General features: G+C 40.6%; 1 protein-coding gene across 6 annotated transcripts in view; it reads left to right on the top strand.

Annotated features, from left to right (window-relative positions):
* The window catches only part of FNDC3B (fibronectin type III domain containing 3B), a 331,748-nt gene that overhangs the window by 67,759 nt on the left and 239,315 nt on the right, over window positions 1-24,674 (top strand). For 5 of the 6 annotated variants that reach the window (XM_046658125.1, XM_046658127.1, XM_046658123.1 and 2 more), the window contains exons 2-3: window positions 66-204; window positions 21,785-21,860. In XM_046658125.1, coding sequence (XP_046514081.1) covers window positions 94-204; window positions 21,785-21,860 — 187 coding nt within the window. In that variant the 5' untranslated portion in view covers window positions 66-93. The remainder of the gene's footprint in view (window positions 1-65; window positions 205-21,784; window positions 21,861-24,674) is intronic. The other variant, XM_046658126.1, reaches the window with a different exon arrangement.

The raw sequence follows: 24,674 nt of genomic DNA, 5'->3' as shown, positions 1-24,674 counted from the left end.
CTTGTTGTCACAGGTGACTTTTTGTGGTCCTGAGTCCTTTGTAAAAAGTGGTGATTCTTTTGCAGGAAGCCAGTTGAGGGAGATTCTCCATGAATGTACGTCACCATGATGATGACCGACCAGATCCCTCTGGAACTGCCACCACTGCTGAACGGAGAGGTAGCCATGATGCCCCACTTGGTGAATGGAGATGCCGCTCAGCAGGTTGGTGTGGTCAGAGGGAAATCTAAGTCAGGGTGTCTCAGTGGAAAACGTTAGCCCAGTAATGCTTTTATTTTGAGATGGAAAGATCTGTCATTTTGAACATTAGTAGTTATAGAGGTGAGTGTTTTTGTTGTAGGATTACTATGATTTTTAAAAATATCGGAAATTGTGGTTTTTGAGAACAGCAAATCTTACCTCATCCAGTTAGTATTCTTGAAACATCAAAAAAAAAATCTGACTTTTGAAATGAATCATTTTGAAAATATATACAAGTCTTTGGAATAAAATGACTGTTTACTCGTGTCATATGTTGTGCTCGACCGATTTGCCTGGTTGGCCGGAGCAGGGCACACAGAGGTGGGTCAGGTTTTGATCTCACACAGGGGGTGACTGACATTGATGAGACCCACAGCTCCACGTGAACCCACCCTGGCTCCTGGGCAGTCCTTCCAAATGTGGAGCTTGCTGCTCAGAAAACGATGCTGCTTTATTTTCTGTAAAACTTCATTGTCACTAGTTACTTAACATGACAGAAAAGAGAAGTCATTTCTGAACTCATTCATGTAGCACTTGGGGAAAAAATTTAAATGGTAAGTAAAACTTTTAAAAATTATTAGCAACTGAACTGTTCTCTCTGATGACATATTTTTTTATTGACTTCAAAAACTAGGTTTGCTTAGTCTTGTACTAAAGTGTAATTTTGTCTTTGTGCATTTCTTTAGAAGCATAAAAGTAGAAGTTTTTGTCTTATGAAAAGTAGAATTGGGGACAATTTCTTGAAAAATATTTATCCCCAATAGATTAATAATTCAGATAAGTTAATCAGCCATTTATTTGACATCAGTATGTGCCCCCTCCCATCTATCATAGTATGTTGATACTCTTTATCCATCATAGTACTTTAGTTTGTATATACCTTTATTGGATCTTACTTTGCTGCTTAATTATTTATATTACTTTCTCCTGTGTTAGACTGTAAACCTCTTAAGAACAGAGGACGTCTAATAGATGCTCAATAAATGTTTGTCCGTTTAATAAACTTCATCTCTTTTTGCCAGCAATGTGGTTCCTCCCTTCCTGTCTCTTTAGTCTCTCTCTACTGGATCATTTCCACCAACATACTGTAGTATCTTTTATCTTAAACACGCAAACAGCTACACCTCTCCCCGACCCAACAAAACAAAACCCCCTCCCTTGACTCGACACCCCTTAAGCTGCCGTCTCCTGTCTCTGCTCCCCTTCACAGCAAGCAGTATTCTATAAATTGAGCCTCAGCTTCCTTACCTCCGTTGCTGTTCAACTCGAGTCTCCATTTGTATCATCTTACTTTCTGCCAGTTTGTCACCCAGTCCTGTTGGCTTTATCTCAGGAACATTTGCTGAAACCATACTTTGCCATAGTCAACTTCCTTTCCACCACCACTACTGGATTCCAAGCCAGCATGTCTGTGGCTCCAGCCACTCATGGAGGGTCTCAAAGTGCCATGAATGGCTTTAAGATGCAGTGTTTGGTCTCCCTTCCTTTCACTAAGTAGAAGGATAAAAAAGGACAAGGCATTCAAATGTGACTGAACTTGGAAAGCAACTCGGGTCTCCCAACTGTAGTTCCCTAATTGCAGTTTGCCTGTGTCCCGAGGACACCTGAGGCCAGCAGTCCATGTTGTTGTGGACCCTTTTTGTGTTTGACGATTCCTCCCTCATTTCTATAATTCATTTTGCAAAGAATGGCCTTTTGTAGTTTATAAATCAGCATTCAGAGCCCTGAGTTGCAGAATTTTCCAGTTTTCTCTTAAGAGGTAAACTCCTTTGCATCTAGAAATGACCAAAGACTGAAAAGAATGGACTTTCTCAGAAAACCATGTGGTATTGCCTACTCTGTGTATCTGTCTCAGCTCAAAGTCGAAGCTGCTTAATCATATTAGTTAATAAAAATCATATTTTTATTTCATCTGGAAAGCTTTCTGTAAAGCTAAGGCGGGGGGAAATCTGTTAATCTATTTTATAATTTATCTATTTTATAAATAACCAAATATCAAGATTTCTCAGATTGGGGGTATGCTTACTCTAAGAATCTCACTGGAAGGAAAGGTTTCAATCTTCCTAATTAGTAAATATGTTTGTGCTAGAAGCATTAATGTTTATAGGTTATGTAAGCCAAGCTATTGGTTGGCGTTAACCCTAAATTTCCCTTTTTGGGGGACAGTTGTTAAATGGTCAGACTGTGTTTGAAATATCCCTCTCAGTAGGAACAACCCAAGATTTATCATGCCTTGATGTAGACTCTGGTTCAGCCTAGGCAGTGGCCTATGTGCCCGATGTTTTTCTACCTCTTTCTGCCTTCAGAATCCCCATCCTGTGTGTCTCTCGTTCTCTGAAGCCTCTGCTCTTTCCTTTGGGTCCTAACAGTTAACTTGGGCCCAGTTAATTGGGTTGAATCCTCAGGGTCTTTGTGTGGAACCTGGGCTAAGGCACAGGGGGAAGGCAGACCGAAGGAGCAAGCACAACCAAAAACAATGGAGAAATACCAGAGAGGTGGTAGGGAAAGAGGAGCGATAGGGGGTCACTAAAAGAACAAGGACCAAAGGTGACGATTCAAGACAGGATCCACGGGTCTGGCACTGCACGAGTTTTGAGTGCTGGTATTTGCTGCTTGCGCTTGAAGAGCCTGTGTGGGGTGATGCTCAGGGGGCCTATGTTAAAGGATAAGGACACAGAGGACACACAAGAGAAAATTATTTATACCAATGTTTTCTGAGACAGCACCTTTTTGTCTTGACAAGGATCTTTTGGAGGCACAGGGCTGACTTCAGTGATGGACGTTGTAGGCACTGTCCACAGACCCTTGGGGGTGACATCTTAAGGGAGGCAGCTCTTGAACCACCTTTCAAATTCTCTTGTGAAGAGCCGCCGGCTGGCCAAGGGGCTCTGCCTCTGCATTTCTGTTAGGAGTGTGTATGATGAAGCTTACCTTGCTGTATATTTACAGCATTCTTAATACTTGGCAGCTGTGCAGAGGACATTCTAAACATTTCTATATATGCAAAAGAACCACCACAGTTAGGAGAAAGCTCTTCAGTCCCCACGGCCCTCTGCCTCCTGATTTCTGTCCTGATGGTTTCTGGATTTAATTAGAATGAGTTCTTGGCAAGACTCTGCTCTGTTCTGGCTCTCTAAATAAGAGACACTGTTAATTTTCATTATCTGAAGTCATGTTAAGTTTGAAACCTTGGTTTGTCATTTTATATAGGTAGCAGGAAAAGGATGATTCTTTTTCTTAAAATGAAAAGCCATCTTCACCATGAAAGAAGATTAAAAAAATATATTATCAACCGAAAAATGAGCAAGAACAACAATAACACAATGTAGACAGAAGCAACTTAACAGCTTTACTTATTTAGCAGCTTTATTGAGATATAGCCCATGGCATGTAATTCACTTGAAGTATATAATTCAGTGGAATTTACTATATTCACAGAATTATGCAACCGTGACTACATTTAGTCTTAGAACATTTTAATCACCCTAAAGAGAAGCCTTGTTGCAGTCACTCCCCATTCCCTTCGCCCCCCTGTTGCTAGGCAACCGCTAATCTACTTCCTGTGTCTGTAGTAATTTGCCCATTCTGGGCATTTTGTATAAATGAAATCATGTAACATGTGATCTTTTGTATCCGGCTTCTTTCACTTAGCATAACGTTTTTAAGGTTCATCCATGTTGTAGCTTGCATCATTACTTCAAACCTTTTTTTATTGCCAAATAATATTCCATTGTATGGATATACCACATTTTATTTATCCATTCATCAGTTGATGGATAAATGGGTTATTTCTGCTCTGGCTAATATGAATAATACTGCTATGAACATTTTTGTTCAAAATTTTGTGAAGATGTATGTTTTCATTTCTCTTGGGTATATACCTAGGAGTGAAATTGGACAGCTTTATTTTGAACTCTGTTTCTAAATAAAGTACCTCTGCTACTCCCACTATAATTTCTTCTACCTCAGAATAGATCAACATAGCTAAAGTTTGCTTCCCTTAATATGCCTAACTGCATACTGTTCTTGAGTTATGAAAATCAAATTTTGACCTGAGTGTTGTATGTGGCTGTATACATTACAGTGAATACCCTTCAGTAATCAGAATATTGGTGCCTATATTGACATTTTCAGAACTTAATGGTATATTAATTTAACTGTTTTTATTATGGACTTTTGGCACATCTTAGAGATTTAAAAACGTAGCGGCTAGTTTTGAGCATGAAAGAGTAAACATCAGCCCAATTTCCAGCTTTTTCTGTTGGTTTAATATTTTAATAATCTCTGAAGAAGAATTTCAGCAGTCACTAGTTAAATAAGGAAACCATTAGGTTAAGAACAGAAGTGTTAACATAGAGTTTACTGGTTTGCTAATTTAATCTGTGACTCTTATAACCTATATGAGGGTGGAAGGCCACTTTATATTCTTGTGTTCTCTCGGTGACTCTTCTCATATGTGTATTCATGAGGGGTCAGTGGGATAGAGTTAGGTGCCTGTTTGTCCTGACTAGCATTTAGCACATCTTAGAGGGCACCCAGCAAGTATTTTGTGTCATATTTCTTATGTCTTTTAAGCTTACAGCATATTAATTGCTAATGAGTGTTCTTAATGCCTCTTCTTCATGAAGTAGATCTCCTTAAATGTAAGCAGAAAACTAGCCTCTCCTGCCAGGTCAGGATAGCATATTAACGAGCTTGCCCTGAAGACAGGAGGTTAACGTGGCCTCCACCATGTCCATTTCTCTCGATTCTGCCTCCTCCTGGTGATCGGCGTTTACCATGTCATTTTATTGGGAATGAGTTTTTTTGCCCTTTTGTTTCTTCTTTTCGAAAGCCTTTGTTTCCCCTAGACAGAATACCCAGCCAGAGTTTTCCTGGAGCATTCTTTTGAGTACACATTTCCAGACAGCACATTAAACATGTTAAAACTTTCCACGTTCAGATGGTGCTCGTCATCGGCATGTCTTTTACATCAAATATGCTTCTCCTCCTAATCCAGTGACCTTTTCTGTTCTGGTTGATATCTTCTTAATAACTTTTTCCCTGACGGCTCCCTTCTTGCATTCAGTAGTTCAAATCCTCTCACCACACAGGTTTACTCTTTAAATCTACTCATAGCCTCCATGTCAGGGGGACCTAGAAAGAGTTTTATAGTCGGGATAGTGTAGAAAAATGAACAAACAGCTTTGGGGAGGTTTTTCCAGGGAAAAGGAGGATATTCAAGTGAGAATGAGGCTGGCAGTTAAGATAGAGGCTGCAGGTGTTATTGCTGAATGATATGATATCACAGCTCCTTTTATGATAGACTCCTATTTAGAGGCCAGGCTGGGTTGAAAGTAGAAAGAGGCTGATCAAATAGTGGATTTGGGAAACCAAGTATCTGGAAGCCCAGTCTTGGGTCAGACTCTTCAGCATCAAGATGTATGAGAACAGTACAACTTGTGCAGATGTTTGAAGAAAACTATTATTGCAAACAGCCATCCACGTTTTCTCTACCACTCGAACTTACAAAGGCCTGTGACGTCAAGATATTGTCTGCCTCTTTGAGATTTGGGATAGAAAGGAGGAATGAGAGGGTAGGATTTATGACTGAATTAAGGAGTGATTGAATAATAGACTTGTTCATTTTAATAAGCATTTATCAAAGGTCTTCTCTGCCGGCACTGCGTTAGGTGCTGGTGACACAAAGGTGAATAAGACACCATTCTTGCCCTAAAGGAATGAGCAGTCTAGTTGGGGAGCAAAACGTGGTTTACAAAAAAAAAAAAGGGTTGTATTTACACACGTGTGGGGCGAGATTACAGAATGTAACTGTGCCCTGAGAGCCCAGAGGAGAGATGGATCAGGGAGTGGGATGGGGGGCAGGAAAACAGACCAAATTAGGGAAAAGGTCTCTGCGGTGGCTGAGCCTGAATAGAGATCTCACGTGAAGTCTAGGGCTGTTATTCAAGCTTTGCCTGTCATGTAATCAGTTTCTGTTTTATAAAATGAGGATTCTCTGTAGGGTTAGTATATTCAGTGGAGAGCTATAATATTAGTGGCACCGCAAGCAAACTGTATCTGCACATTCTACAGTCTCTTTTCTGGAGCCTTTGCTATTCAGTATTCTTGTAAGTGAATCCATTTGTCCTCTGATGCATCCAGTCTGGCGGCTGACCCCTGGCCCCTTATGTCTAATTACTGACTCTGCAGAGGTGCAGGTCACCAGCACCCCTCAACCAGAGCAGCTTTCCAGCTCACAGGCAGCCACCCCTGCTTCTGAGGGCCTCTTTTTAACTGTAAAAAAATGTGTGAGTTTATCTGGGTCTGTGGTCTGATTTTACAGTCCTCTCTGCCTTAGGTCGGCCAACTCTGCTCACTACAAAGGCTTCCGAAAAGGTATGGCCTATGCATCATCTGTTTCATAAAGGAAGATGTTGATGCCGTATTATAAGAGGGGGTTGTTATATGTGGCACCCACAGTAATTATGACAGATGACATATAATTATGACAGCTCTGAGCTGTCTGGGTTGAGAGACAACTTCAGAATTTAATTAGCCAAAGGCAATAATAATAAGATACAAAAGTAGTCAGTATCCTTCAAATGGTAGAAATTGAGCTGCCTTCAAAAAGGAGAGGATTAAGGAAAAACACTGGCGTGGCAAGGTTGCACTGCCAAATAACGGCAATTTTAAACTCTGCAGTGGTGGTAACATTATGATTGTTTTCCACTTACTGCGCTGTTTGACTGTCTGCTTGCATTGTAGACTCCAGGAGAGCAGGGACTGTGTCTCTTCTTCACGCCGTGCCTGGCGTCTGAGGTAGCATTCAGTGAATCCTTCAGAATGGATGAAGGATGAGCACAGTGAACAAATTTAATTTATCTAAACCAGGTCTTGAAAAGTAGCTACTTATTGCATTTGTCATATGGGCAATTTTTTAAAAAAAATCTTTATAGTTAAAAAAAATAATTAGGTGCCAATAATTAGAAATGGGGAGATTTACATAAAATTCTAGATCTTTCTGTTTATCTGGAAAAGCCAGATCTGATACCACTGGGCTGGTCTTCCCACTTGGCAGCAGATGACTGGCAAAAAGTAGCAGCCGCCCACTTTAGATGGGGAATGTCACCCTTAGTCCTCACTCTGTCCACTTCACTCAGTTTCCAAACTTGCCTGGGCTCTATGGTCATTCAAGTTTGGAACCTGGAAATTGTTAGCTTTTTTACCTCTGTAACCGCATCTTGTGCGCATGCGTTTCGTGTTTCAAATATAGCAAAAATGTTGAAGATTTTTCAGGCACGCTCATTGTGTATCATGCTGCTGAAGTGATTTTAAGTCACTTAGTTTTCCGCTTTCCTTAGCACTTGTAAAATGAACTAGCATGGGCTCTGGTTCGTATGGCTTTGCAGAAGGGTTTCAATGATACGTCTTACGAGGTAGGACTCACGTATTGGTTTTTTTGGCCTCTGCTTTTCAGTGAACGATGTTTGAGCTCCCGATCACTGCCACATTGAGCACTTACCACACGTAGGAAGGGCAGACAGAACAGCCAGACACCTTGGTTTTATTGTTTATCGACTAGTCAGGGGATGTTAACACAGATGCAGGGGATCACTGTTCCAAGGGCAGAGATGTGTATACTTGTGTTTATAATATTTTTTACAGTCTCCAGGAATTAAATCTTCTTTAAGTACTTACTGAAATAGAATTTTTTAAAAGTAAACTTTTGCTGGTGTTGCCTAGATGAGACATTTTTATTTCAGTCATTTCTTTATTGACCTTTTTTCTGGAATAAGATTAAATTTGGTAATTTCCAACCTCTGATTTCTATTATTTTTTTAAATGTGTATTTGTCATGTTGAATGCAATGTGACAGCTGTTGATATATCTCATAGGGCAGTAAAAATAATATATATAGACACAGGAAGAAAAGATGGGACACTTCTCCATCCAGAATGTGTTAAGACATATGTTTGCACATAATTGTTTTCATGTTGGCAGACTCCTCTTTTTCTGTCTAAATATATGACTGTATAGAAATTATATATGTTACACTCCAAACAAGACAACAGTGAGCAAGCTGCATAAAATTAGTAACATTAATCTCTAAGTTCTAAATGCAGATGCAAAAAATAAACAGCCTGCTAGGGTGCGAGTTGCTGAAGCAGCACAGTATCGTATCTAGATAATTTTGGGTTTGGCTACCCACAGATTACATTAGTTTCTTCATTTAAATTGGGATTGGCCGGAACTAGGTGCCTCCTAGTAATTTTCTGGCCAGGGCTTCTGTTACAGTACTTCGAGGCTGAACTGTGGTAGGCCTCCAGAAGAAAGAGAATTCAGGCGCCCTTTTAGCGTTCATGCCTACATTTGTATGGCTTCTCAGCCCTGGGCCTTTTTCCTGTGCAGGCGACCATCAGATCAGATCATTGCTGAGAAGAAGTGTGGTTTATGGGCAACAGGTGTATTTAGCATGATCATTAACCAGAGTATAATTTGACCCTGCCTCTTCTGGATCCACTCTTTGTTGCCCATTCCTTACTCCTTATAGTACAGTAGATGTGCATTTGGATAAAATGGACCGTGTGTATTTAGAAAATTACTTTGCCAAGAGTTTCTAGTTTGCAAATAATTGGGCAGTTAAGTGGAGTCAGCAGAGAGCTGGAGGTAACTGGTCTAGTTTTGGGGGCAGGTTGACTAGAGAGTGTTTATATCATTAAAGCTGTCATTAAGGTTCTACTCCTATTATTAAAAAAAAAAAAAATGGAAATCAATTCTCATGAGCCAAACTTTAGATTTGGAGAGAAATGGACTTGTTCTGTTAACCAACTGTGTCGCACGACTTTTAATTTTCAGGAGGGGTCGTTGAAATTTTCTTGTGCTTTCTAAGTAGTTAGAAAAATTCAGCACGGAAGCATGTAACTACCTGGGATAGAAGTTTCTTTGGTCTTCGTAATGGAATGTTCAGCTGTGGTTCTAGTTCGTGGAAGAAGCCACGGCGCACCAAGGCATGTGCTTTGGTTAGTGACATTGTTCGGTAGCTAAATTGGCTGGAGTTATGCAGCTCATTCATCTTTTCTGATTTCACTGTTTTAATTTTTGTTTTACATTGACAGAATGGGTTATGTAAGAGTCATCTTATTTTTCCTCACTTTGGCAAAAAGGCCATATGAAAAGCACCCTTATAGAATGGCTATTTATAATTTATTTGGTGCCTTTAGTCATGAATGAAAATAAAAGTGTAATATAAAATAGAAATATAATACGAATTTCAAAGGAATGGCATCCTTAGTTTTCTTTTAAGGGTTGTGGTGGGAAATCAGACCCTAGGCTTATGTATTCCCTGCCTGTGAATACTGTCTGTTTTAAAGACCCAGGGAATCATTTGAGGGTGGAGTTGAGTGATAGAGGACGTTATCCCGTTGCCTTCTCAGAGCCTCGTTTTCTCGTGTTTAGTGGTTTGCTCAGGGGCAGGCACTGAGTCTTCCTTGACTGCCTCTCCGCACCATGCTGCTTCCAGCTGCCTTGGAACTGCAGAGAGGCTCCACGAGGAGAATTGAGGACAGACATCTCACCAGGTGTGTGCTCCTTCTTTGGCGGGCTGCAGTGGCTCACCTTCTCACGGTTAGGCTCAAGCCAAGGAGGAATGTAGAATAAAAGAGTCTGTGAGGCTGACCTTCCAGAGATTTCAGTGCCTTGACAATGTCAAAGATAGATTACCGGTCAGATTTTTGACACTGAAAGAATTTCAAAAGTCTAACTAAATTTTTGGCATTTACCTCAGACTTAAATGTTACTTTGTAAGCTTGCTGGTCACGAGAAGGCTTTTAGCCTCAGCTTTCAGCCGAGTGGTTATTTGTAGGCAGTAAGTTAAATTGTTGGAAAGAATGGCTTGTATTTGATATCTTGATTTCTTTGTTCCCTCTGTGGTGCAGGGTACGAACAGTAACTCTGTGAGGGCTTATGAGGTGCTAGGAATGGTGCTAAGCACTTATGTACATCCTTTCATCCAGTAGTCGTACACCCTGTGAGGTGGTGATCATTTTTGCAGACAGAACCCGAGGCAGGAAAGGCTAAGTACTTGCACCTGGCAAATCGCGGAACCAGGATTTGAATCCACTTGTGTCGTACCTTCAGGAAGGGTGAAGTTCTTTGAGTGTGGCATATCTCCATTGTCTTGTGCAGGCAAACATGGTAAAGGTCACGAAAAAAGAGTACTCTTGTTTGTTGTCTTATATGATCTTCACACTGACTCTGGGAGGTGGCAGTGATTCTGGCTCTGGAGCTTCTGAGAGTTACAGACCCAGCAGCAGTAGTGGTGTCAGAGGCCCCAAGGCCAGGGTCGAGTCTGGAGGAGGCGTTGAGAGCCAAGTCATCTGAGGGCCCGGTCCCTGGAGCTGCTCCCTGTCTTTCCTTGGGGAGCAGTTCTCTCCCCGAGATTAGCAGCTGGGGAGCGGTTCTCTCTGGGGTCAGCAGCTGCTGAGAGATGGTGGTGACCAGACAAGGGTAGCAGGGGCTCCTCCTCCCTGGGAGCTGGGAGAGGCCCTTTTGGTCTGCCTTCTTTTCTTCCCAAACCCCGCCTTTCATTTCCATTCAAAAATTACATCACCCCAAGGCACAGTTTTTGTGTCTTAAATCTAAAAACTTGTTGTAAGACTTAAACCTGTTAGAGTGTTTTTCATTCTGAATTTATAATTATTTCTCTTAAGTAATGCCAGAATTAAAAAAAAAAAAAACCACCACCCAAGTTTATTCTTCCAAGAGAAAGAAAATGGCTACTCTGCTACATGCCCATTTCCTAAATCTCTCACCTCTGCTTTTCCTGTTCTCCGGGGGAAGGCAGAATTAAGTGTCATGCAGTATTTGTACCATGAGCCATGATGCCGCACCCACTTGCTAGCGAGTTCCTCATTTTCTTTGTTTTAGATTGATGAAGGGCTGCTTGGACTTTGACTCTCCTCAAGATGTTAATTATATGTTTCAAAATCATGTGTTCTGTTAAAAATCACTTACGCATAGCCTTGGAAAGAGAACTGGAGGCAAAGAGCTGCTCAGGGGTGCAGAATATTGTTTTGGAGGCCTTGGGAAATAAATCTTAAGAGTTAGTTCATTTACCACCAAGACATATTTAGTCAGTGTATATAAACAAAAGAAGTCACAGTGTGCCTGGACGTTATTTGTCCCAGATGGAGTTTAAACTTGGCTCATTATACTGCACTGATGTCATGGTGCATAAACTGGCCTCGAATTAGAGACGTGCGTGGAATCTGCTGTGTGCTCGTATGTGCTGAGGGCGTGCGAGGAGGAGGGGAGGGGCTGGCTGGAAAATCTTTGTCACATTTTTCCTTCGTTGTCTGCAGAGACTGGTGTCAGTCTTGAATTTGGACTTGGTGCAGAATGAGGGAAGAATTGGAATAATCTGTTCATTTGTACAAGTCGGTATGTGTATGCTCTCAGGGATGTCATTATTCCAAGGCTGAGAGTATAAATGCAGTGAGCTTTCCAACAGTTGCTTATAAAGCTCTAGTACTAAAATCTGGAAAGGAAAATCTTAAAGCATTACATTTTTGAAGAGCGTTTTTAGTCTGTTTGCCTCGAAATCTTAAATCTGGACGGTTTCTTTCAGACTTTCTAATGGTGTTAAGTGTCCTGCTGTATCATTCTGTTTTCCTGGGTTTTATGGTGGATAACCTCTCAAACTCATTGCTCCTGTGTTTAGAAAGGCAAACGTGTGATGCTCCGTGGAGAATCTGGCCGAGTGAAATTCCTCCTGTGTGCTTTGAGAAGGCAGCTTATGGGTCAGAAAAGGGTCTTCTTCTGGAGTTCTGAGCACTTTGTAGGAAATTTCCACATACTGTGGTGTTCCTTTATTACTTTTATTGCTGACTGTCATTATGATAATCTTAATTAGAAGCGTTTCCAAGTAAGTAATCCCGTTGTGTAGATGTAATGGGCTCAGATTTCAGACCTTCTGTGAGTGGATTCCAAAGTCACTGTGTTGCCGGGGTCCACGGAAGCTGGACAGACACTGGAATGTGAATGAGTTGGGAGGTGAGCCTTTGGGGAAAGCCAGAATGTTTCTCCAACAGAGAATCTGGTCAGAGGTGAAGAGTTAGCTGGTTTTGGATTTTACTGAGTACATGAAACGTGGCAGATTCAGTAAAATTTTTTCTTTAGGCTTTCTTGTTAAAAGCCCTGTTTTTTTCTTAATTGAGAGACCTGTGACTGGTACAAATTTGAAGAAAAAGAAGCATTGATAAAAGAAGTATTAATAAGTTATTTATTGAGCATGTATTTTGTGTAAGGCCGCATCCCAGGGCTGTACCAGTGTTGCTCTGTTCCTTGAGCACACATATGAGGTACGTATTATCTCCTTTTTCAGGTGGGGAAATGCTGGATTGGGGAGGTTAAGTGACCTGTCTGGCAGGGCTGAGACTCAGCTGCCATCTGTCTGATTTGTTCCTCTCACTATGTATCTTGGGTATCTTAGTTGATTTTTAAACTCTTCGTTCAAGAATGAATCGAAACTAAAATGAGATTAGCAGACATTGACTTAACTACTCAATATTTACCTGCTATAATGTTACTAGGAAGATAACGATGGCCTGAACTCCATCTAACTTTACCTCAACAAATGGGATGGCAAGAAAAAGACAAACGTGTAGAAGAAATGTGTGCTGTTACGTAGTTATATTTTCAAATCTTAAAAGTACTTAAGATTCATTTTTTTAACTTAAAGATTGAGTTGTAGGTGGTAGAGTTTTTTTTCTTATCTACTATTCTGAGTCCTAACTTATTTTGTAAACCTTTTTGGCTATGTACGATATGGTAAAAGGCAAACTGTAACTTGAAGATATTGAAAAAAATTAACTAATTTGAAATGGAATTATTTAGGAATCAGAAAGTAGATATTTTGGGGATATGATTAACTTTGGACCCTTGAAAATAAGTAATGATTCTCCTTGACTCATAATTATATTTGTTTCCCAATAATCCTACTAGTCCTCTTTTCCTTTTTGGTCAGCAAATCAACCAAAAATATAGTAGGTGGACAGACATAATCCTCTGTGAGTGCTTGGTGGGTTGACTGGAAGGAAAGGGAAGGAATGCTGGGTTGGCCCTGAATGCTCTTGGGGTTAGGTTTTTAGAACAAAAGCCAAGAAACCAAAGAAAAGATAGAAGGGACAGACAAAGTCTAGGAGGAAGAGGAGGAGGCAGAAGGGAGGGGCAGATTGTGGACGCCTGTCAATGATAACTGTGGTGGAAATGGAAATAGTGGAATCACAGATAGATAACAGAATTAAAGAGAGGGACAGGAAATAGGAAAAATTCGAGTAATTATGGCTTGAGGAGCCATACACATTGCTACACCTCCATAATCTTAGAAACTTCAGTGTTGATAGAAGGGTGGGGCAGAACAAACCTGAGATCTGGATAGCCATGTTTATTTATTTTTCTGAGGAAGATTAGCCCTGAGCTAACATCTGCCACCAATCCTTCTCTTTTTTTGCTAACATCCGTGCCCATCTTCCTCTACTTTATATGTGGGATGCCTGCCACAGCATGGCTTGACAAGCGTGTGTGCAGGTCTGCACCCAGGATCCGAACCGGTGAACCCTGGGCCGCCGAAGTGGAACATGTGAACTTAATTGCTGCGCCACTGGGCTGGCCCCTGGATAAGCATAGTTAAAGGTTAAACCCTCAGTTATTTTTGAAAATTCTTGCTTTAAACAACATAATCCCTGAATTATGTCATAGATGGATGTTTTATTAACATCTTTACTAGTCTTCATGTGTCCAATGTCTCCCATCCCAGTTTGAATTTCTCACCGCTATCAGAATTATCGAATAATGTCATCCTACTGGAAAGTTCTCCTGCTCACAGAATAAAGTCTAGGCTCTTAAATGGGGCAAACAAAGGCTTTTCCGAGGTGGCCCTGGCCTGCGTCTGCAGTCTCACCTTTACCCCTTTGAGATGTGCATCTGCTATTATAGCCACATTGGAATTCCATCCAGGCCTCCCTGCATTTGCTTGTGTTCTTTTCCTCATCCACTTGCAGTCTCCCACTCTCCCTTCAAGTGTCACTCCCACCTATAACTTTTTCTGATTTCTCAATGGTTTCTTCATAGCAAATAATCATATTTTATTGCAGTTAATTGTATTTTCCACTCTTGCACCGACACACAAGTGGGTAGGGTTTCATCTTTCTCATCTTAGACTCATCAGTGTTTAATAAAGTGCCTGGCCCATAGTAACTACTCAGCAAATGTTTGAATAATCAGAGTTTTGATGATTGCAGTAGGTATTGATTTAAATAAGTTTAATATAACCACTGCAAAGTCAGGGCCTGAGTAAGTGATGATGATATAGTGCACAGTGCTGGAAAGGGGTTCCTCCTCTCTCTTGTGCAAAATCCTTGCAAAACTCGAGAATATTACATGTTTGTATTCATTTCTGATTTTATGTTAGTGGACACAAGATATCTGGCAATAGTAGTGTTAATTTTAAGCCATTAAGAAAATATAGTAATATATAAAAGCTCTGGAATATTTAATGACAAAATATTGGGAACTGATTTTCTGTCAGTTGGAAGGATAACATTCTTCATGGACACATTATTTCTTGATTATGTCTTAAGGGGAAGAGCAGTGTGAAATGAATGACATGGACAACTTTGGAATAGGTTTTAAAAATAGTAGAATATTGGGAATATAGGCTGTTAAATATGTTTCTTCACTGGCCTTGACATTCTGACAGTAGTTAGTTTAGGTTCAGTGCATACCTTGCCAGAGGTGTGTGACATCAGGTAGCACATCAGCGTGGCTCCAGTTGCTCTGTCTCAGCCAATCAAAAGCAGACATGAGGTAGCTGGATCTAATGGAGGGGAGACATTCTAGATTCAGTGTGCAAAGCACATTCAGGGTAGGGCTGATTAGGTGAGAAGTGGGCCGAGCTGCTGTTTCCCCATCAGTGTGGCCAGAACCCAGCACGGGGACACGGGGTGTGTGGATGGAATTAAGTGGCAGAAAGAGGTTGTACCTTACCTGATGGACATTTTTGACAAGGATCAACCCTGAGGTGGTGATGACAGGAACCAAATTTTGTTCTTAGTCAACATAATTTTCAACTAAGGGAAGAAAAGTTATATTTTAGGTACTCAGCAACTCTGTGAAAAATGTACTTAATAAAATGAAAAAAAGAAAGATTTAAATAAATGTAATGGTGCTCCAAATGCACAAGGATATTTGGTAGCATTACTTTTAGCCAGGGAAAAATGACACTTAAGCTGACATGGAATTTTGGTCTTTTGTGTACCGTTGGTTTTTATCTTGAAAGTCCTGTAGCTGAAACTTTAGACTCTGGCGTTTGTGGCTCTCTCAAAAGAGGCTTTTAACCTAGTTTGGGCCATCTATATTACATTTTGCATTTTTTCCATTTAAGTTAATGCTACATTTTTTTTCTTAGCAAACAGCAGTTCTTTTTGTAATAGAATCTCTTTATTCAAGGCAGTGTACAATTAGAGGGAGTACAACTTCTTACAAGCTGCCATTGTATTTTCTTTATAGCCTTTACCACTATCTGTAAATGTTTAATTTTTGTTTCTAATGACACCCGTCCCCCCCACCCCGCCCCATCCCATGCATATTCCATTTGTCAGTCCAAGGTGGGCAGCACTTTGTATTGTCTCTACTCCCAACTCCTAGAGGAATGCCATTCTGGGCACTCATTAATATGTGCTGATTTAAGACTGAGATATCGTAGTAATTCTTCTAAGGGCACATTTCATGAAATGCAGTTATTGGACTCTTTTGAATGTATATATTTTCAGCAGGCACCAGTGTGATTTCAGTGCATAAAAATGTCCTTTTTGGTTCATCTTGATTTCTCTTTTCTCGGCCACCTGTTAATCCCTTCCTGTCTTTTTTGTTAATGACAGGTGACTTGTGGGAAGCATAGAAGCTTAAGATGCAGCCTTCCCAGGAGTCATCTTTTATTTTTGTTATCCCTGCTATTGGGCCCTGAGAAATGGCATCTAGTGATTGTGATAATCGAGTGGTCAGCTCATTGATTCATACTAGGATTCTAGAGGAATTCAAGGACTTGACAAGGACTTTATGGGAATACATTCTGCCCAATATAGAAACAACTGCTTGTTGTCAGTTAAGGGGTTCCTTAGCACCTAACTGCCATATTGGGAGTGAAGGGCTCTGGCTTAGGGAGTGAGCATAGATTTCCTGTAAGAGAACTTGTCCCCAGTCTTTGGGGACATGCCTCTGACCTAGTTAAGTGCTATCTCTCCTTATAGCTATTTATTGAAGTTTCTCCACAGAGAATTGACTGTCTGAAGTCCAGTCCTGTCAGGGGGGAGCTGTGTGGTGGAAGAGAAGGGCATGCGTTTTAGTCAGATGGGGCTGGATTCCACTGCTGCTCAGTCATTTTGTAGTTTTGTGATTTTAGACAGTTACTTATCCTCTTTAAGCCTCAGTTTCTCCATCCGTAAGATCTGGTTAGTAATAGCTACCTGGCAGACCATAGGGGTTCGATAATTAATAGTGATTTATATCATCGTTGTAGAATAAACAGCTGTTAAAAGGAGCTGGTAAAGTAGCCTGCATCATGCTGACTTAATTTCAGAGATTTGAAATGGTCAGTTGAGGAAGACAACTTTTGAACTTTATATCCTTTGAGGAAATGGGAGTATTAAAAGTTTGGAGGGGCCAGCCCTGGTTGCCTGGTGGTTAGGTTTGGCGAGCTCTGCTTTGGTTCCCGGGTGTGGACCTGTATCACTTGTCTGGCTATGCTGTGGGAGTGGCTTACATACAAAAAAAAAAAAAAGAAAAGAGGAAGATTGGCAGTGGGTGATTAGTGGTGTTGACCGAGGAAGAGCTTCACGTACATGCGTGCCCGTGTGCCTTGACCCAATGTCTAAGGGCCCCTGGAGGCTTCCTGGTCTTGTATGTTCTTTTCCTGCCGGCTTTGGATTCCAGCTTCAGGTAGGACAGCTGAGCAGGTGAGGCAATCAGTCCTTTCCCATCGTCTTCCAGTACCTTTCTACTTTACCTGGTCACATTTTTAATCTTGGGACACTTTCTTTGTGTATGTTATTACCACAAAGATAGTTGTTGGTGATTTGTACCTCATCATCTTCTTTTTCCTGATTTGGAGAAAGGAGAGGGGACTCAGAAAGCAAATGATGTGGACTTTTCAGTTTTGCCTGAGGCCAGCTGTGGTCTGTGGCACAGAGAGAGACCAGGGTCTCACGGGTGTGTGTGGATGGATGGCTGGGACTTCCAGGGCCTGGGCAGAGCTCTCCAGGGTTTCTCTGGAGTTTGGGGACCTGAAGTGAGAGTGTGTGGTATGTGTGTGTGTGTCTAGAAAGAAGGTGCTGTTACTGCTCTCATGTAGTCAGAGTTCACTTTTAAAAGTTATTAGATCTTCCTGCATAGAATCCTTCCTTACATGGAACTCTTCTGCAGATTTCGGTTGTATCATTTTTTTCCCCTGAAGATATCTGTTGGCTAATCATAAATTCTGGCTCCAAGGGAGAAGCGTTCGTTTATACATGAAACAGCTAAGGGACAAGCCTCACAGAGTGTGGCAAGTGGAAGAAGCTCCGAAAGCAAACGAGGTCTCTTCTCCTAGCACAGTTTATATTTGATTGGGTATTCGATTTAACTTTGAAGAATGCTGCCAGTGTAACATTTCATCATTGGGTAGGCAGGCCTGTTCTCCCAGCAGAAGCTTTTGTGATGGCCACATACACGGCAGTGGTTGTGCAGTCAGGTCAGGTGGCTGGTCATTTTTAATTTGAGGCATACGTTAGTAATTTGCCTCTAGGAGGAAGTAGTCTTAGATTCTGTATTGATCTTGTGGGTAATCAGCCACTCAAAATGTAAGTTGCAAAAGTAGCTTTCCTTTTTCCCTTCTGATAAGTTAGAAACAGAGTTAGATTTAGATTTGTATGCATAAGGAAAGACCTGGTACGCCTGTTCCAGTTGTCTTGTGGGTAAAGCTTTCCCAGGATGCTGTGTGTAGTCTTTTGCTCAATTATGTTAATTCTCCCTGTTGTTTTATTTCTTCAGGCTTTGTAAGAATGGTCACTTATTTTTTATTAAGCCTCGATACTTCCTTTGGTTATTTCAGGCTGCTTGGTTCATGTAGCACTAACAGATTTGAAACAGATCTGATACACCAAGAGTAGCCTGAAGTATGCTCTTATAATTTGATTAACATAGTTCTGTTTTAACATCTCTGGGGAGGTGAAATCTATCAGTGGTTAAAATCTTTGTCTTTTTTTTTTCCTCCTCTGACAAGACACAGAATGCACCAGTTATTTTAATGCTGACTTTGGAAAAGCAGGAAATGCTTAGTGAGTGGACAAAAAATGATGAGGTTTGGACAGTGATGTTATGTTTTATGTTCTGTATTTAAGAGGACTTGTAACAGTTATGTCCGATTTGTGGCGAGAGAGGGAGGGAGAAAGGGGTTGTGGAGGGAGACGGGGAGAGAGAAAGAGTGAGTGACTGACTGACAGACTTGTGTGATACAAAAGGTTAAGTGCCAAGGAGCCTGCCAGGCTGTGACTCATGCTGCTCAAGACTGCGTGATGCAAGGCCTGTGCAGCCGTCTCATTCATGTCTGTTGTCAGGGACAGATCATTGGGCTAGTGTGTGTCAAAACTTTATTTTTATCTCTCCTTTATTGACAGTGAAAACAGCAAGGTGGTCAGTCCACCTCGGTATAATAAAATGCTTTCTTTTAAAATATCTTGGTGCCGAGATGAAGACAGTTGCTCAAATAATGACTTTTGCTCTTACTAAGAAAAATTGATATTGGGACAGGAGATTTGCCTGGTTTCTGATTATAATCTGGTTGCCATAGCAGCCCAGCAGGAGGGAAAATTACAGGAACTAAACATCTGAAGAGAGGTATTTTAGCAGGATGCTTAAAAGCCCTTTACCTATCATCCTTCTCCCTGAAGACGTGGCATGAGGGTCAGGAATTGGCCTCTGTAAGCAGAGAGGGAAGGCATAAATGGCTTTTGGAGGCTGGATGCCTTCGGGCCATTCTTTGAATTGTGGCCTGGTGTCCGTGACCGCCAAGGAACTGTCACAGACACACTTTATGCAATATGATAAGCAGATAAAGTGACATAATCTGGAACATGCCCCAATTCAGAAATCCCTTTTCTTGCCTGGGACTTTCCATAATACCGGTGATTTGTACTTTCAGAACCAGCATTCAGGACATGTCTGACAATTCTGAGAGTGGTGGATGAGAGCACACGAATTTGGGATTGTCACGAATATCTGGGCTATAGTCTTGATGTCCACTGATTTTTTTTAACTAATTAATTCTACAGGCATATATTATAGGCCTATCCCTAGAGGTTTAAACACAACGCAGAAGGTTTCTAGTGATGTTGGAATTGGTCTAAGGATTGGTAAAAAGATATGGATAATTTTCTTTATTGGAGTGTGGTTTTTATTTCATTGTAGTCGAGTTATGTTCTATATGTTTATGTAAAAATAAAGTTAAATCAAAACTATTTTCATTTTAGGGATGACTTTGAAATCTCAGTTGCAAGAAAGCGATTGAAATGTTTTAATCACTCTATAGAGATCTGAAGGGATTTCCTTTTGAGTTCTTAAAATGGCACAACGTGTTTACATTGGTGAGAATTTGAATACTTAACACTGAAAGATTATTGACACAGTTACTGTACAGGAAGAATAAATTGCCTTGAAATGAGTGTTATAATTCAAGGTAACGAGAAGCACCAGGGGCAAGGCTTGGACTGCTTTTCCCTGAATGATCTTGTTTTCTCCAGTTAATTTATTTCCTGATTTTTAAAATTTTAATATCCCAGCATTGTCTCCTGTGGGGAATTATTAGAAGAAACCAAATACATGGATATTAAAGGTTTAGTTTTTAAAGATGAAATGGCTTTGATCTCAATAAATAGTTTTACAAAGCAGATAAATTATGGTACATACAGTAAATAAAGTGGACTTTTTAAATTGCGTAATTTGAAAGCTTAATTTCTAAGTTAAAGTAATTGTTTGCAGTGGTGGTCCTTATGTTTTATGACGTTCATTCGTTCAGTTAAAATAGTCGTTGAGGAAAAGAAGCACTAGCTTCTTTTATGATAATAGCTTCGTTAATTAACTGCAATTATAAATTCTAGGAAGGAGAGTAGAGTTTTTTGGGTCTTTTTGAGAAATATATAGTGGGAGATCCGACCTGTCCTGCGAGTCAGATGTCGTAAGCTGACAAGGATGACTAGGCCTTAGCTGGTTGGGGAAGGAGTAAGGTGGGTGGTGGGCAGAGGTGAAGGAGTAAGGAGCTACAGACAGAGGGAACAGCGTACTTGATGGTTTCAAGGCAGGGAGGAGCAAGGCTTGCTCCAGGAACTGGAAGATGAATGTGACACTGACATCCTTCCAATTTCTGGAAATATACAGTATTTATCATAATAGTGTTAACCTTGAACATGATGATTTTTAACTACTGTTTTTAAGCTTGGATCATGTCCTTTCATTTGTATTTAGATATTAATTAATGATTTTTCTTTTGTTATGTAAAGGAACTAAATCAGATTAGAACCAAAACTCTGAGGCTCTTGAAAGAACATACTTTTCCATTACCATGCATGGTCTAATCTTTTGGAAGGTGTCTTCTAAATATTTGTTCATACGACTAAAACATTGACATTTGGGTAATAGATATAAAAATTTGAGTGTTTGGTGGGGCCTATTTGTATATTATTCATCTATCTTATACTTTTCCTTATTATTTCCAGATCATATACACAGATACTTTTTTTCCCAAATATTTTCCTTACAAATTACTTTCTTTGGTTATCACCATAGAATCATATAACCCAGGTCAGTAATAGACACTTGGTAGCAATATGCAATAGTGATAGCTTAGAACCTCTTTTCTCCTTGCAGTTTTCCTTCGTAAGTATAGTTTCTGGTCTTTTTTCTTCTTCTTCAGATTGGTGCCTGAGCTAACAACTGTTGCCAATCTTCTTCTTCTTCTTTTTTTTTTCCTGCCTTTTCTCCTCAAATCCTCCCCCAGTAGTGGGTCCTTCGGGTTGTGGCATGTGGGGTGCCGCCTTAGCGTGGCCTGATGAGCTGTGCCTTGTCTGCACCCAGGATTCGAACCAGCGAAACCCTGGGCTGCTGAATCGGAGCACGTGAACTTAACCACTGGGCCATGGGGCCGGCTCCTGGTCTTTTTTCTTCTTTAACTGTTGTCTCTAAATTAGTGAAATGAAAAAAGGAATTGTGTGAAAGAAAAGGTATCTTAAAACTGAGTTTTTTAGTTACATACCATCATAAGCAACAGAGGAGCATTCTCTTAGCTAGCATCAAATGCATGTCCTTAGCCCCCTCAAATTTGAACCAGGTCTAAGACATATCCTAAGTTTTGTGTTTATACAAGATTCTGTGCCACATGCTTCCTGTCTAGTATATAAATTTAGGCAATAAAACTGTCGAAGGGAAATCCCAGATGTTCTGGTATTAAACTGAAATTAATGTGTTGTTTTGGCAGGTTATTCTCGTTCAAGTTAATCCAGGTGAGACCTTTACAATAAGAGCGGAGGATGGAACCCTTCAGTGCATTCAAGGTAAGGAGGTTTTTTGTAAGCCTTCTAACCCAAGGAGTTTTCCTTTATTTATTATTTTAAGCCAGTAAAGTTTTTCTCTGTGTCTGCATGTGATTGTCTACAAGTGAAATTTATCTTGGATGTTTTTTAGCATTTTTTTTTTCCCCTTTCAAATAGTGGCTTCTTGAGGCTGGCGTAGGCCTGTGATATATAAGGGACAAAGCTGAATACCTCTAGTATTCTATTGACTTTGAAGTGAATTTAATTTAGGAAAGCTTGCAGTGTCTTTGTGTATTGTGGAATTCAGTATCCCTAAAAAATGCAGAGATTTTAAAAGATCCTAAAATTCCAATTGAGAACAGCAAGTACTTTTTCAAATTAGGTAAAAGTTTCAAATATACATTGTGATGCTATTGAAATGATGTGTTGAGAAGTAAAATCTGTATTAAGTATCTGTTAGCTTTTATTACTGAGTAACAAATTACTCCCAATTTTAGTGGCTTAAAACAACATTGTTATTATCTCACAGCTGCTGTGGCTCAGGAATTTGGGCACGGCTCAGCTGTGTCCCATGGCTCTCGGCCTCTCCAAATGCTGAAATCCAGGACTGGGCTCGAGCTGCGGTCATTGGAAGGCATGTCTGAGGGTCGGTCTGTTTCCAGGCTCGCTCAAGTGGTTGATGGCAGGCTTTCATTTTCGGCGGGCTGTTGGCAGGAGGCTTCCTCAGTTCCTTGCTAATGGCCACTCCATGGGGACACCAACAGTATGGTAGCTGGCTTCATCAGAGCAGTGACTGGAGGGCAAGAGGGAATACTAGATCCAGCCCACTCAAGAAAGGGGGTTACATAGGGTGTGAATACCAGCAGGCTGAAGTCACCGGGGCCATCGTAGAAAGCTACCCACCACAGTCACCTTCCACCCCCGATAGTTCGTGTCCCTCCCATATGCAAAATACAACTCTCCAAGATTTCTGAAAGTCCGTGACAGCATCAGCTCAGAGTCCAGAATCTTGTCATCTAAATAAGTTCCAGGTGTAGGTGAGGCTCCTTGGGGGTCATTCTTTAAGTACAGCTCCTAGGGCATTTCAGTGAATTTCTACTTTGGGTGATCCCAATGCCTCTTCTCTGTGGTTCACTTTGGAAAGAAATAACTTAGGTACTCTGATCCATATGGAGTTCTGGGTAGAAAGATCAACCCAGATCTGTAGTTAGCCTATGAATGCTGCCATGTTGGAGGGCACTGTTTGTGACAGCTCTTTTTGGCACTGATTGGAATTTTGGGGCAAATGGTAAATTGACTTGTAATTGAGTTCAATACTAGCTTATTGATTGGACTGGAATCTGACCAGAAGCCTCATTTTTAGTACCTAGACTTGCTCACCAGTAATAAACAAATGAAGAGAAATGCCCATTAGTTTTAGTTTCTGGCAATGAGCTGCATGGAAAAAGTTGATTTTTCTATTGCTTTGCATAATAGCAGAGCATTCTGCTCTGTAGATTTACTACTTGTTTTAGTACCTAGAAGAACAAAAATTGAGGGAAAAATTTTTTTTGGGGAAATGAGTATTTTCAAAGATTCAAGCCTAATGAGTTTTAATTACAGTTAATCTGAAATGATTTAACCATTTTATTAATGATTTTTAATCATTGATTGCATTTCTGCAATCACAGATTCTATTTCTCTGACCAGTGTATCCCTGACATTGATCTTTGGTGTTCTAAACCATTTAAATACCAAACTTGTCTTTGGTGATGAATCATTCAAAGAAACTTCAAGTAAAAAAAAGAGTGGAAATAAATATTTTAAAATAGTATGGGGTATAGAATCTTCCACCTACTAGTAGTATTACAGTAAATGGATATTTTCAGCAAATAAAACCTCAAAATCCATTCTGTATCTTTAGAAAAAAAATTGCACTAGAACAACTAGATGAAAAGTCATTTCACCTACACAGAGTGAAGCTGGTGTTTTAATTCAGTGAGAAAGCAGTTGAGCTTCTGGTCGTGGTAACATTGGAGCCCCATGAATTGGCAGGTGGGCGATGTCCTCTACAACTGAGGATGTGTGATAGAATCTATAAAAGCACATTGCTGAATAGATCAACATATGTAAAATCCACTCTTTCATGCCACCTGCTTTTACTTTTTGGTGTCTAAGGAGAGTGTGCGTGTGTGTGTGTATGTATGTATTTGTCTACTTAGCCTCTCTCTCACTTTTTTTTGAGTCCACATCAGTAACGGGTGTACTCTGCAGGGAATGTTGGAAGTGTATTGCTCTGTTCACAATAGGAGCTTTGTATTTATTCATGATGATACTTGGAGATAAGTGACACTAACACTCCTTTCAGTGATTTCAAAAATGCCTTTGACTAAGCAGAGTTGTGGAGCTGTTTATCTTTGGCTTCCCCAGCCATCCTATTCTTTGTTGTCTTCTGAACACCCAGAGACCATGGTTATCTTCGTTTGGGGCATGGTGGTACCTGGCCCACTTAATTGAAGTGACACAAGACAGGATGAGAGGGACCAGGACCTGGAACAGTGGTTTGCTAGGGCTTGGGAAGCACTGGGGTGACAGGATGAACTGCACAAACTGGAAGGAACCCCAAGTCCAGGCCCATTGACCACCTCTAATGCATAACAGGCAGTCACTCAGCGCTCATCGCCCCCCTAAAGCCTTCGTTTGAGTTCTGGTGTGAGTTAGTGAATGCTTCACTCCAAGGGGGTAGAGCATATCAACACAGAAGGTGGGAATAGATAATATGTTTGTAAGTTCCAAATTATCCTTTCAGTATGATTAACATCCCTATTATTGCTAATATTTATTCCGCTCTTAGGT

The sequence above is a fragment of the Equus quagga genome, chromosome 4 (assembly GCF_021613505.1).
Source record: "Equus quagga isolate Etosha38 chromosome 4, UCLA_HA_Equagga_1.0, whole genome shotgun sequence".
Taxonomy (NCBI): Eukaryota; Metazoa; Chordata; class Mammalia; order Perissodactyla; family Equidae; genus Equus; species Equus quagga.
Note: the sequence above shows the minus strand (reverse complement) of the source record. Positions and strands in the feature narration are given on the sequence as shown.